Genomic DNA, 13600 nt, shown 5'->3' with positions numbered 1-13600 from the left:
GGAATCACAGAAAAATGCACTTCCAATTCTTTGAAAACTTGCTATCACAATTTTATGCACCCCTGCTTCGTCTTTTGTACTTTGTAAAAAAAAATTTCAAAAGCAGGTGAAATTCTCAGCAAAAAGAACCCCACGAGTCGAATAACTTCTAAAAAAAATATTGTTTTTAAATAAAAATGAACGAGTTTTTACCTTATGTCCTTTTTTTTTACTTGTTCGATAAGGCCAAAGTAACACAGAACAATTCATGATACACTCTTAAAATGAATATTTTTTTGTTTTTGGGGCGTATTTTACACAAGCATGTTATACATTTTTTCGTCCACATGATGACGTAGTCGAGGTGATGAATCATCTTGAAGCCCGAGCATTTCCCTTGAGGGTTTCACTGCTTTATGGGGCTTCGTTTTGCCATGAATAAACCCTGAGCTAATTACTAGCCAATCACAGGGCATAGACATACAGCTACTCACATTTGAATCCATACCTAGGGACAATCCGGAGTCACCAATCAACTTGGGAGGGCAATGCCTGAAGAAAACCAATCAGGACACGGGGAGAATATGAAAAACTATCCTCTCGGAGGTAGCTCAAATTCAAGTCAACAGGTCAGCCAGAGTGCCACCCGATAAATATGTCATGGTTCACTCCTTGTGTTGCCACAACCCCTTGCAAGTTAATGACATCGATTTTTTGAAATAACAATAGATCATTTTGGTTGCTTTACATACATGCTGAATGGTCTGAAATAACATGCTGTTTATTTTTCAATAAAATAATTTAATTGTTCTGTAAGAGAATGGAGAATGGAATAACGGTTTCCTTTGCTAATTAAGTACAAGAAACACATATGTGTTAGCTTTAGAATAGTCTTTATTGTCATTGATATCGTAATAAAGATTGTTTACAAAGGTATTAAAAAAATAGAGAATTAAGTAAGATTAAAAAAAAATAATATTAACGAGTTTTCTCGTGCGTTCAGTGATGAGAGGAGGTGTGTTGGCGTGGACAGGGTGTTGACTTTTGTGTCACTTGCAGGTAAACCATAACATACTAGAGCACTGAGGCGTGTTCAGGAGAGTGAGTGATTGCTATCGCGAGCTATCGCTAGCTTCTGAACGGCCAGTGATTATTGAGCGCTCGCGTGCCCGAGTAATCACGGGAGAAAGACCGCTTACTTTGATTTCCAACATGGCGTCGACAGTGCAGAAGATGGAGGATCTCACCCTGACGAGTGCTGTTGGCGATGTAATATATCGTCTTACATTGCCTGGTAATGTTTGTGAACAATGCAAGACAGGTATGACCCTTCCACTGCGTTTAGGATAACCTTAACTGTGTCAATATGCGAACTGTCGCTCATATCAGCCAACTCGCTCAAAGCAAGCTGTAGAACGAAATCCATTGTACTGTCGTCGGCCATTTTGGATCAGTAAGGCAATCACAGTGAGCGATTACAAAACGTTCAGCAGTGCGCGGCAAGCGATTATCAAGAGACTACATGTCTGATCACTCTCCTGAACACGCCTCAGGTAACGTGAGGGTACACGTGGCGCATGCTCAGTAACAATGTGGCATCGTGGGTAATGCAGTTCTTGTGTTTTTAGGCATGTAACGTCACAAGTTCTCTTTTAAAATAAGATAACAACTTACGACATGTAAAATAATATTCACCCCTATAAACAAAAGTGTATGACATGTTTACATAAATGTTATTATACTTTGTTTTTTGTTTTCTCAGTACAGAACGTATAAGAAGAGTATGAGGGAAGAGGTGAAAATGTCAGAGTTGAATAAGGCAGAAAAGAAAAGAGTTTAAAGAGAGGATAGGGGAAGAGTATGAACGAATTAGTAGAAGAGAAGTGGAGAGTGTGGAAATGGAATGGGAGTGGTTTAAAGAGGCAGTGTTGAGGAGTGCGAAAGAAATGTGTGGAATGAGAAAAGTTGGTCGAGGTAATAGGAAAGGAAGTGAATAGTAGAAAGATGAGGTCTCAGAGGATGTGACAGAGAAGAGATGTGTCTTTGAGGAGTGGCTGCAAGACAAGAGTGGTGACCAGGGAAGATAGATAGTACAGAAAGTAACACACCAAAACAAATTCAAACAATTTTTTTAACAAGTCTCAATAAGTCTCTAGGGTAGCTGAACATGTCTCTGGGCTCTAGACATATTTTCAACAGTTAGTGACAATGTCACGGCCACTTTTACAGGATCAGCAGGATCGAGACCGGTGTCAACAAACTTCTCAGACACTGTGGTATCCTGCTGGATTAAGTCTTTCGGTCCAGCATCAACTCTGTTGTATTTGACTTCTCCAAGGTGGCCTTCATGTATATTATAAAGCATTTGTTTGCGTAGTGAAGATGGAATTACACATTTGCTCCCTTTTTATAACTAAGTCTATTACAACTTTAAGCTCCACTCTGCAAATCCAATAATCTTGAATCCTCCTGTCGGCTCCATTGCCCGTACAAACTGTCGTATTTTCCCTTACAAATTACAAAATAATCTGACACCAATTTTTTTCTTCGAAATGATGCATGATGGGAAATCCCCAGGCGGCAGACGCATGCGCACAGTAGCATCAAACCGCTCGCATCGTTTGCAATGAAAAAAAAAACCGATACAGAGTTAGAGGCTACCGCGGCGAACTCGTTATACTTGTTTGATTTGCCGTTTCGTGATAGTCGGTGTATAACGAAAAATTTGCGTTTTTCCGTACAGATTTGCTTGTACGTCGTACCTGTCTTAAAATGCATAATAAACGTACTTTGTACGGAAAAAAACATACAGGTTGCCAGGTATGAATACTTACAGGACAATACTTTTTGCTTGCCTGCCAAACCTTCAATTTTGTGCTTTTGAGTTCTTTCATTGTGCTATCTGCAATTGTTCCTCTCCTTATTTGTTCTGTCCTGTCAGCCGAAAGGGGTAGAGATGTCAAATTCATGTCTACATAGACTGTACTGTATTTGTGTGCTTTTCTCACCATCTTCACTTTCTTCTTTGTCTACTGCTCGAGACAAGCTATCGGTGGAATACATGTAGATTCCTGGTGTGATGATTTTCTGGGCTGTGTTGATGACTTTGTAAGAGATTTCTGTCCGTAAAGAAGCAAGCAAAGAAGTTTTAACAGAAAATTTTAGGATTAACCGAAAATGGTTTATTTGAACTAATAAGATCTAGAACCAATTTCAATAACTTTAATATTTCATTTCCTGTTTTTTTTTCTACGAATAAATAAGATGCCTTACAATTTAAATGGCCAAAGAACACAACGCTATTTGAGTAATTCGCAGACAAATCGGAACTGTGTTTACTTTTGAAAGAAACACTTTTTTATTACAACAAACCTTTGCTACAAATTGGAAAGATGGAAAACTCACGTGTGTTAATAGCAAAACGTGTAGTCGTGTTTTATAATGAAACTTTTCAGTCGCTCACACGTAATATTAATGCGACGGCGATGACGTCACCAAACGCGTGAACTATTAGTTTTACTTCATTTAAGGCGGATAAAACCAGTTTGGCAGTATGAAATGAGTTGATGACTAAAAGAAAAGGGGCGTTTGTGTTTCTACTGTGCATCACACATTCCCTGTGCGAATTGTCTAGAATATTTGGGCTGAGTTTTGCGGAAATGTAGCGTCCCGTTTTAACGAGGAGCAAAAAAACTTTAAATTCTACGCCAACAATCTCCTATGACTGTAGACCATACGGAAACAAATGACATCAAAAGGCTCAAGTAGCCTTAATCGGTAACAAGGTGAGCATTCCAAACACGATGAGTTCCCTTTTTTAATTGAAAATTAACTTTTGAATATTTTGCTACGAAGTTTCCAACTGTAGTGGCTGAATTGAGGAGGTGGAAGATGCAGTTGTGCCTTTCAGTGATCCCCGTGATTTTGGCCTCTTTTTGCACTGGTAAGACGTAATGGCTACTTTTGGGTATTTGGGGAAACCGTTCACCAAGGGAGACTTTTGAAATACAGTTTTGGTTTATGGTGTGTTTGGGTTTTGAAGTAAGCGTCGTTTGGTGGATTGAATGGTGACAACGCCCCGTCAGTCGGTGATTACATTCGTTTGCTTTACATGTAATTTCACTTTATGCGATGTGAATAATATTTTACCGTAATTACGGATTAAATGGTTCCAAGTTGTCTGTCAGCTTCCTTCCATTGCTTTTCCTCTCGTTGCGCTGCTTTCAGATGTGTGCCTTACAGCGTTTTACCAATCACATTTCAGCCATGACTTGTTGCCAGTGTCAGAAATCTACCTGGAGGCATTCCCAATAAGTTCAGCAGTCCCTGTAGCATAAAATAAGTGACGATAAAGCTGTTTGTTCAGCCCAGGGGTCAGGAATTTATGGCTCACGAGCCATATATGGCTCTTTTCGTGAGCACGTTTGGCATTGAGACAAAATTGTACCTTGCAAATTGTATCCTCGCCGTTCTAAATTTACATGAATGAAGCTTATTGTAGTACTCGGTAAGCCGAAATAACACTGAAACTGTTAATGGTACCATCCAGAATATGTAGGACACTTTTGGTCCTGCAGTTTACAGTCAAAGTGCCCCACTAAAAAAAACCTTGTATTGGCTGTACATCTCTAAAGAATCCTCTTAAATGTAAGCCCATTAAATAATCCATGTTCACCGTGAAAATACCTTTATGATGAAAATCCACAGAACAAACTGTAAATACGCCAAAACGCCAGTTGAGCACTCAGACCAATTTGATTGGCTGAGCGGTAGGTGTGAGCAGAGCTATGCACAGATCGCAAGCACTTCCGCCTGCCTCTACTCCTGAGCCGCCTGCGCCGAAGGTGAATATGTCAGAATCTTGGTTTGCAGAGTTTTGTGACATTTTTATAAAAAAAAAAACTTTGCACGCATCTTGAAACCATTATTTAGGATATTTCACTGACGTCAAGTTTATAACCCTGAAATGTGGCCATAATTGTGATTTAGAATTAAAATGTATTGCCATTAGTAACGTAGTTAACATTGTTTACAACAATATTAGAAATGACTCCTTCAGCAGACAGAAAATAAAACCTACAGAGTCATTATTACATACCAGAAGATTATCACCTGCTCTCTGCCCAGTCTGGAGGACATTGCCGGTATCAGGCTTGCTATATGACAGCTGAGACAACAGCATTATAAAGGACTCTTCTCACCCTGGCCATCTCGTCTTTTTTTAAACTGTTTTTATTGCGTTTTCAACAATTTTCTGTACATGAATAAATTCTATCTTGTGAAAATATGCCGGGGAGATTAAACAGGTTGAATGTGACCAATGAGCTATGGGATGACCTTGGTAACCTTTTATCCCAAATAGAATCTGTAAAACGCTTCTGTTTTCAAACTGTATTCAACTACACCTATAGTTAAACTGCCTTTACTTTTTACACATATAATGAAATGCTCTTTTGCCCATCTGTTTTGAGTTCGTTTGACCTGCTCCCCTCTGGTGAACGCTACAGGTCCCTTAGAACAAGCACTAACAGGGGTAGATACAGTTTGAGTGCCTCAAGACAGTGAAAACATATATGTATATCTTGCCTATGTATAGAAAAATGGGTATTTGTTACAGTGTCATGACAAATTATTTGCCTCTTTTTTTTGAGTTCTGATTTTTGCATATTTATCACTTACAAAGGTTTCCGATTATCAAACAAATTTTAATATCACACAGAGACAACCCAAGGAAATATGAATTGCAATTTTGAAATGTTGATTCCATTTATTAGGCACAAAAAGGTCGCAAGTTGCCCGACAAAAATGGCGGTGACCTTAGTTAGAGATTCCACTATGTAAATGAAATACAAATATCTTGACCTATGATTTATTTATTTTTAAATACAAATTAACATTGGTATGATAGTTCAGGTATTTTTGCCTGATATTCAAATCAATGTTTTGTTTGTTTTCACTGAATAATTATTTGTACCAATGTAAGGCACTAAATATTACACTCTGTCCTCTTAAGTTTTCTAATTTCAAAATGATATCTTTCATGCAAAGCTTGAGCTTTGACTTGACTTGAGCTGGTTCAGTAGGATAACTGGTGGATGTAGGGGGGGTGGGACGTCAGATTTAAATCAAGCATTCTTCCTTGCAACAGAAGAAAAATATGATCAGACACCAAGATAACTGGTCACTATGTATCGCCTTTTTTAGGCTTCAAGGTTTACAAAAAAGTGGGTGACAAAGTTGTCCTCAGACCTAATACGAGCCCTGATGCCGCCCCCCTCAAGAACATCCTGTGGAAGCACAACGACGACATCGCCATCGAGTGGGGTGCCGACGGTGTCGAGGCCTATCGTCAGTTCAAATGTAGGGAATTTAAAGTTGGTTTAGAAATACCTCCATTTTTATTATTATTATTTTTTTCCCGATTGAATCTCTTTTTAGATCGGGCTGTGCTGAACAATGTGAGTGGAGAGCTGACTATCACGGGCTTGGCTCCAAATGACAGCGGCACATACTCGCCTGAGATCAACTTTGTCTTCAGCACTCCAACTTATCTTGCAGTTTTATGTAAGTATGTGATACGTTTACAGTTTAACAGACAATACAAAAAAGGAGAGAATACATCAATTATTTTAAGCTTGCAAGGAGAACGAGGGGATTGTATAACATTCCCAGGGTGTACAAAATGCGGCCTGTTCTAAAGGTCATCCCCTGAGCCCTCTTTATTAAAATCACCCAGGTTACAAAAAGCAAATCAACCCTAAAAGGGTACAAGATTCAAAGAACAGAAACCTTATTGGCAAATGTTGTCAATGATGCAAATATAAGTTAAAATGAACAACAGTGCGCAATAATAGTCAAAACAACCCAACCCTGGCAATATAATAAATTGTCTTTGCAAATGTTTAATAGAACAACGATCTTCATTGTAAGCAAGCTGAATACATTTAAATATAACGTTAACTTCGGATGAACAATATTTTTTCTTTTCAATATGTAATACATGTGTGCTCATTAAAGAGGTGCATGGTTTTGGGGGAGAAAAACCTAATTGCGATTTTCTTTTTACCAGTATTGCAATTCCGATGTGATTTTGGGTTTGAAAAGAAAAGTGCATTTTCTGTAGTTGTTTTGTTTTTTTGTGAGTACTTAACCTACCTATTGTAAATGACCCACCACTGTGTTGTTAGAAACACAGAAGAATCCCCTTGCCCTATGTATTGTATGGATATACCGGAGCCATGTTCCTCAAGTGGGAGGTGGCTAGAGTCAAGAACATACTCAAATTCTTGCATCCTTTACTCTTTCCGGGGGATTGAGGAGGGGATACCCAGCCCCCTCGCTCAACCCAACTGATGTGTCGCAACATCTGTTGTTGGGAGTCATTAGGTGACAAAACCCCCCAATTCCAACCCCTAATGCCAAGCAGGGTGCCCCAATGGGTACCAATGTTGAAAGGCTCGAACCAGCGACAGTGTTGGAGCAGGCACCCTACTGAGTGTGAGCGAAATTATATTTTATTTAACTTTAAATATTATGATGTTCCTAAAATGGTCCAGTAAGTAGGAACATTAAATAGTTTTTATTCACATGTTCATATAAAATGTAGAAAAAAGTACAAAAGTGGTCCTTAAACTGAATACAGCACAAGGTGTAATCATGTTGACATGCTCTTACTTTAAGAAAAAAACGCACTGTCCCCTGGGGAGCTTTGTTATGGTTGCTGTCTGCTCACAAAAGACTCAAACCGCAGTGTCTTGTGATTACATAATCGCACTACATCACACTGCTATATCGAATAGAGTTTAGTTAGTCGTGCAGCCCTAGCTCACAATGTCAGGTAGCACCTGTCACTCCCTGGAAAGGTTTACTCGTATTTGGAAGAACTCACTGCCACCTAATGGTAAAAAGCATCCTATTACCTTGAATGTCAATGTTGCTTATGCACATCCATTTAAATAATCGTAGATGCCATTCATCTGATTATTTCTTCATCAGTGCCTGTGCCTGAGCCGACAGTTTTAACATCCTGTGATGCTGAGAAGACAACTTGTACTCTGAAATGTGACGGCAACACCACCGGGGCCGAACCGGTCTTTTACACTTGGATGTTAGGAACTTCCACAGAAACCAACTCAACCGTGGAGCGTATCATTCAAAAGGTCAGTTGCTGGGGTTTTCAAACCATAATTACATTTTTTTAACATAAGGCGCATCATACTTTGAAGCGTAGTCTTTGCGACATGCTGCGTTATCTAACACATACACAAGACGCACCTGTTAAAAGGCGACACACTTTAAATGCAATCTGCACCTCAATAGCTCACCCTTTAATGTTCTCATGGTGTCCTCTACTATATCCACCTTACGCCAACAACACACACACACACACACACAAGGGTGCATATTTAAATATAGAGTGGGAGCGACAAGTGTGCTTACTTAATAATAGAGTTGAAGCAGCACCTGAGTTGGGTTGCGCTTTTTTTGAGTTTTGATCACAAACTACTAACATTATTTTAGTCATTAATATATGTGAGCATGTTAGGAACACCGAAACAAGCCTAAAAGTAGTTCACCAATAATAATCATTCAAATCAAACTCATCAAACCTCATCCTCTGTTTTCTGAATTTAACAGCAACGCTAAGTGTCCAATGATGCCAGGTTCACTTTTTTCACTCTGGACACATCAGGCCATAGATCGACAATCAGCCCTGAAAGATGGCTAACCCGAGAGTTATTTTGCTTCACTTTTTTGTTTTTTTTTACACATTGGCTGTGAAGCCCCGCCCAGAGACACAGTTAGCGATCATTGCCAGACAGCGTTTGAAAAGTGCTGTAATTTGGGGGTAATGCTTAAAATTGTTGCCATTGCCATGTTTCTTAACAGCCAGCCTCCATAGACCACGCATTAATGAAGAAAAATAAGTCTGCCTAAAATTGTCCCAGACAAGTCTGATGGTCCCTCGTGATCAATGGGAGCTTGGCAGTATGGCGTTGTCATGTGAAGCATCACCTACTCGTCGCACCAAGCAACTTTAAAGTCAAGCAACACAAAATCCCTATAACACACACAACACAACTAAATGTACAGTAAAGATATTTTCCTGAAATACAAGAATAAACGCTTGGCTTATTTCTTGCATCCCTTGTTTTCATCAAAATTATGTTTTTGTTTTGAACAAATTTAAAGTGAAAGACGGGATCCATGAAAAACACGATCTTTAAATTAAAATATTTAGACATCTGCCAAAAAATAATTGCCACATAATTTGGTTGAGCGGTTAATATGCCTGGTTTCATCTCTGTTGCAGGGCTAATTTGTGCGCTGGGCAGGGGGCAGGGGGTGGTTTCACTGCCGCGCGTTGCACATAGAAATGGGGCAAGAGAGGAAATTAATATTGTTTTACCTGAGTTTGTGAAAGTAATAGTAATGACCAACTACGAGGTAGGTTTTAGATCAGGGGATGGTGTAATAGTCTGAGGTTTGCAATAATCTGGTCTGTGCAGCCCTTTGAGACTTCTTGTGAATAAGGGCCTATACATGCAAACATGACTTGACTTGACATACAAAACGATTTCGGCTTATAACATACTGAACAATAAGTAACACAGAATCCCTGAAAATGCAAAACCAAAACATACAATTACAAATAAAATAACTCCAGTGCTATTGATAAACAATAAAAACTTTTTTTACATTAACAATTCTATTCCAACCAACCTAGACACATATCCTCTGAAAAACTCACACAAAAATGATAAATGAAAATATGTAAACAAAAAGCAAAAGATCAGCAGCCTCTATGGAGGATTGAATGCACTCTTCCTTGGAGCCATCAATATCCTTTAAATAATCCAAAATTTGGCTCATTTTCTTCTTTTTATACATTCAGGACTTTCTTTTTCTTCCCTTCGTATTGAACTCCACTTTTATCTAACACCTATAGAGACTTTTCTATTTTTGTAAACAATTGCGCTCATAATGTTGAGGCAGAATTAATGTCAGTTTATACCAGCCCGTTGACAGAAAAGGATGGTTGATCATACGTAGGAATATTTGTGCTAGCAGCAAGATAAGTTTATTTTAGCGATAAAAGTCAATTAAAATATATGTTGAATCGGGGCTGTATTTCTTCTTATAATGGTACTGGAAAAATGAGAAAATTGACATAGAAAACCCTTAAGTGCTTGAATTTGACCATGAAAAGGTGTACGAACCATGACTACCGGTATATCTACCCTAAACAACACTCAAACATTCACTTTTACGTGCATCTTATAGTTGTGAAAATTCAGTAATCTTTTCTTGAACACAGGTTGCTGTTACCCTAAATTGTATGAAATATCCTCCGTCCTCCATTGTGATCTGCATGAAAGTAATATCTTGTGCTAGGATCATTCAAACAACGATGATATCAAGTGCAAGCTGGAGAATCCAGTCAGTATGAAATTAAGTCCGTCTACACACAACCCAATCTTTACTGGTAAGTTGTCAAAACACAGCGAGTTATGCTGCCATTCACAATAATATTGACGTGTATGTTGCAGAAAGGAGCGTAGAAGGTCTTAAGCTCAACACGGGCCTGACCGTCTTCATCTGTCTCCTGACTGCGATGGTGCTGCTGGTGCTCTTTCACAAATGTAGGACCGGTAAGAAGAGAAAAATTCTGTTTGTTAAATCTGAAGTTTTCAAACTGCCACAAATATTTATTTTGGATTTGTATTCATGTCCATTTTGTTTCAAATTAATGAATTGAATTTCTATTATTTCCTGCTTGTAAAATGTATTCTTAATATCTGTTAAATCCTACACAGGGATATGGTTCTTCCAAAAAGGTAAGAATGGAGCGACAGAAATGAACATTATGCCCTGTTTATGGTAAACTGTATGCAAACCTTTTTTCTTCTTCACTTTGCTAAAACGCAGATTCCATGCCATGGAAAGCAGGTCAGTTCATGCAAAGCATTTTAATCAAGTTTGTCGTCATTAATCCAAAAATGGAGGTATCCGACAATTATGTAGTCTTTTGCTTCTTTTCCCTGCATACTTCGGCGCCATTGCAACACAGGTGGAAAAATAATCTATGATCCATTATCCCTACTTGCATATTGCTTCGAGAGTGCACTTTTATCCTGCCTGGCATTCCTTTTTGATGTTACTCTATTTCTGCATAAAATGAACTGTACTCAAGGACCATGATCCATTATTCATTATCCCGTATTGCGGCGAGCGGGGGCCGACGTGAGGCACTTTTGTCAGGAGACATGACTTTTTGGCCTGCCTAAAATGCAATGCGCAGTTGTGGCTGCGATCTGTTATCCCTGGTCGACAGGGTTGGGTAGGGTTACTTTAACTTGATTACTTTAAATTACTTTTGGACTACCCTAATACCAAATATGCTAATAAAAGACAAAAGAAACTAAATATGAATAAAATTACTAAATTTTGTGCAGGCTTGGGGAGTAACGGAACACATGGAACGGCAAAAATGATGTTGGCAAGCTGTTTGGATTTTTTTTCATTTTATTTCTGTTGCATTTTATGTTAGCTTTGCCAGGAGACAAAGTTTACCACGTGTTGTAAGTCATAATTTTATTCATATTTAGTTTCTTTTGTTTCATTTGCATATTTGGTATTTGAGTGATCCAAAAGTAATTGAAAGTAATCCAGTTAAAGTAACCCTACCTAACCCTGCTGGTCGACTATTCCTGAGAGCAGGGGCCAGGAGAGCAAATTTGTGTCATGTGACTGTTTTTTTCTGTTCTTTCTGCTTAAAAAAAATAACAGCACTTGTGTGCCCGCGATCTATTTTCCCATGTTTGATTGTTGCTGCCGGCAGGCTACTTACCAAATTATCAGATATGGTGGGGTGGGTCTGGTCCCCATTAACACTGACAAAATATGGTTACTATCCATAATGTTCATTTTCAGCACCGCCTATCCTCACAAGCGTTGTGGGGGTGCTGGAGCCTATCCCACGCATTTTAAGGCAATGGACACCCTGAACCGGTTGCCAGCAAGTAACAAATGCACACAGACAGGCAACCATTCAAACACTTATTCATACCTTGGGAGAATTTGGAAACTCCCAATTATTCTGCCATGCATGAAACTGGAGTGCCCGGGGGAGAACGAGCTGGACTTAAACCTTGGTCCTCAACATTGTAAGGCTGATGCACTAACCACCGAGACTCTGTGGCACCCTTAAATTATTGTATACTTGATTTGAAATGTTTAACTCCTCCACTGCCTACCGACATGGACACTATTGGCTGCTTCTGGCAACTACAGATGTCACTGGCAGAGATCGAGTTACGTCTTCCATCACATATTCCAAAGTAACACTTTGTTTTACTTCATTGTCACAGATTTCTGGAGGAAGCCGGAGAGTCGGAGTACATGTATGGATTCGATTTTTTTGGAAAAATTATATATATATATATATAAATGTTATAAACGATGAAAGAATAAACATTGATTTTCTACAGATCAACACACTACAGAGTCAAACGGTCAAACAACAGATCGAGACTTATCACGTGGAAGGTACGACCATAAAAACGTCAACTTTAAAAATGTCGTCTGCAGCTTGATTGTCTACTTTGTCTTTTTCAGTGAACAAATGACTACCAAGACAAAAAACTTCTAATCTCTCCTTTAACACTTCTACAATATTGTAGACTTTGTAGGTAACAATCCAAGCCAAGAAAAAAAGGGAAACCAGGCATAGGAGAGCGTGTAGAAAGTAAAACCTAGACAATACAAGGAAATCCTCCAGTGAATGCCACACACTTGGCTGACTGTCGGCACAAGTCGACCTCTGGCCGTGAGGATGGACTGGAGGTAGTCGTGCCATTGTGGGGAAGGAATGCACTGATGTTCACTAACAATTACTTCATTTAGCTGTTTAGTGGTATGTGATTCTGAACATTGTTTTAACTCAGTTTTTTCTTTTTTGGATTACTTTACTTAAAAGTATTTATCAGATACACACTACTGTCAAAAGTTTGGGGGTCCCCAGACAATAGTGTTTTCTCCATGAAAAATATTTTTATTAAATGAGTTGTAAGATAAAGAGAAAGTGCAGTCGAGACATTGAGGAGGTTAGATGATTTTTCTCTGAAAAAAGTAATCCTTCAAACTTTGCTTTCTTCAAAAGAATGGAAATACTTATGTGACCCCAAACTTTTGAACGGTAGAGTACTTGTCTTGTCAAACTACTGTAATGTTTCGTGGCCTCAATTCATTATGGACTCCAATATTTGTAAACATTTTAAATGAATTAACAATATGTTCAAGCCTCACTGCTTTTGTACTGGATGCACAATCACAGAGCCGTTTGGGGGAGAGGGGTTTTGGGACTGTTTAAAATGAACTGCACTGTGTGACTGCAACCCAATAACCCCAATTAAATATTGCTGAAAGCGGTTGCCGAAAGAACACATTTGTAGCGTTGTGGCAGTTTTCTGTTCATTATTTCTAGAATGGACTGTACTTGTGCTGCCACAATATATCAGCTCAAGTCACCTACTGCTGCAATAGGCCGGCAGAGTGCATTTTTGTCAGACCTGGCAGCTCTTTGGCCTTTCTGTCCACCTAAAAGTGAACTGCTTATGTT

At 38.9% G+C, this 13600-nt stretch overlaps 1 protein-coding gene across 1 annotated transcript; it reads left to right on the top strand.

Annotated features, from left to right (window-relative positions):
- Positions 1-3461: 3461 nt before the first annotated feature.
- On the top strand, positions 3462-13422 carry LOC148369714 (lymphocyte function-associated antigen 3). The gene is made up of 12 exons (XM_088331857.1): positions 3462-3764; positions 3835-3922; positions 6184-6339; positions 6418-6543; positions 7975-8138; positions 10375-10465; positions 10530-10631; positions 10797-10817; positions 10909-10929; positions 12351-12383; positions 12471-12528; positions 12598-13422. Exons 2-12 carry the CDS (start codon positions 3871-3873, stop codon positions 12629-12631), a joined length of 858 nt encoding a protein of 285 aa, XP_088187983.1. The 5' UTR covers positions 3462-3764; positions 3835-3870; the 3' UTR covers positions 12632-13422.
- The last annotated feature ends 178 nt before the right edge of the window (positions 13423-13600 follow it).

This window comes from Urocampus carinirostris, chromosome 3 (assembly GCF_059441175.1).
Source record: "Urocampus carinirostris isolate Australia breed hairy pipefish chromosome 3, RoL_Ucar_1.0, whole genome shotgun sequence".
NCBI lineage: Eukaryota > Metazoa > Chordata > Actinopteri > Syngnathiformes > Syngnathidae > Urocampus > Urocampus carinirostris.
This window is presented reverse-complemented; position numbering and strand designations above follow the sequence as displayed.

Coding starts and splice junctions, on each gene's coding strand:
- LOC148369714 (XM_088331857.1), top strand. CDS start 3,871: ATGCAGTTGTGCCTTTCAGTGATCCCCGTGATTTTGGCCTCTTTTTGC. Junction 3,923..6,183: donor TTTGGCCTCTTTTTGCACTG/GTAAGACGTAAT, acceptor CGCCTTTTTTAG/GCTTCAAGGTTTACAAAAAA. Junction 8,139..10,374: donor TGGAGCGTATCATTCAAAAG/GTCAGTTGCTGG, acceptor ATCTTGTGCTAG/GATCATTCAAACAACGATGA.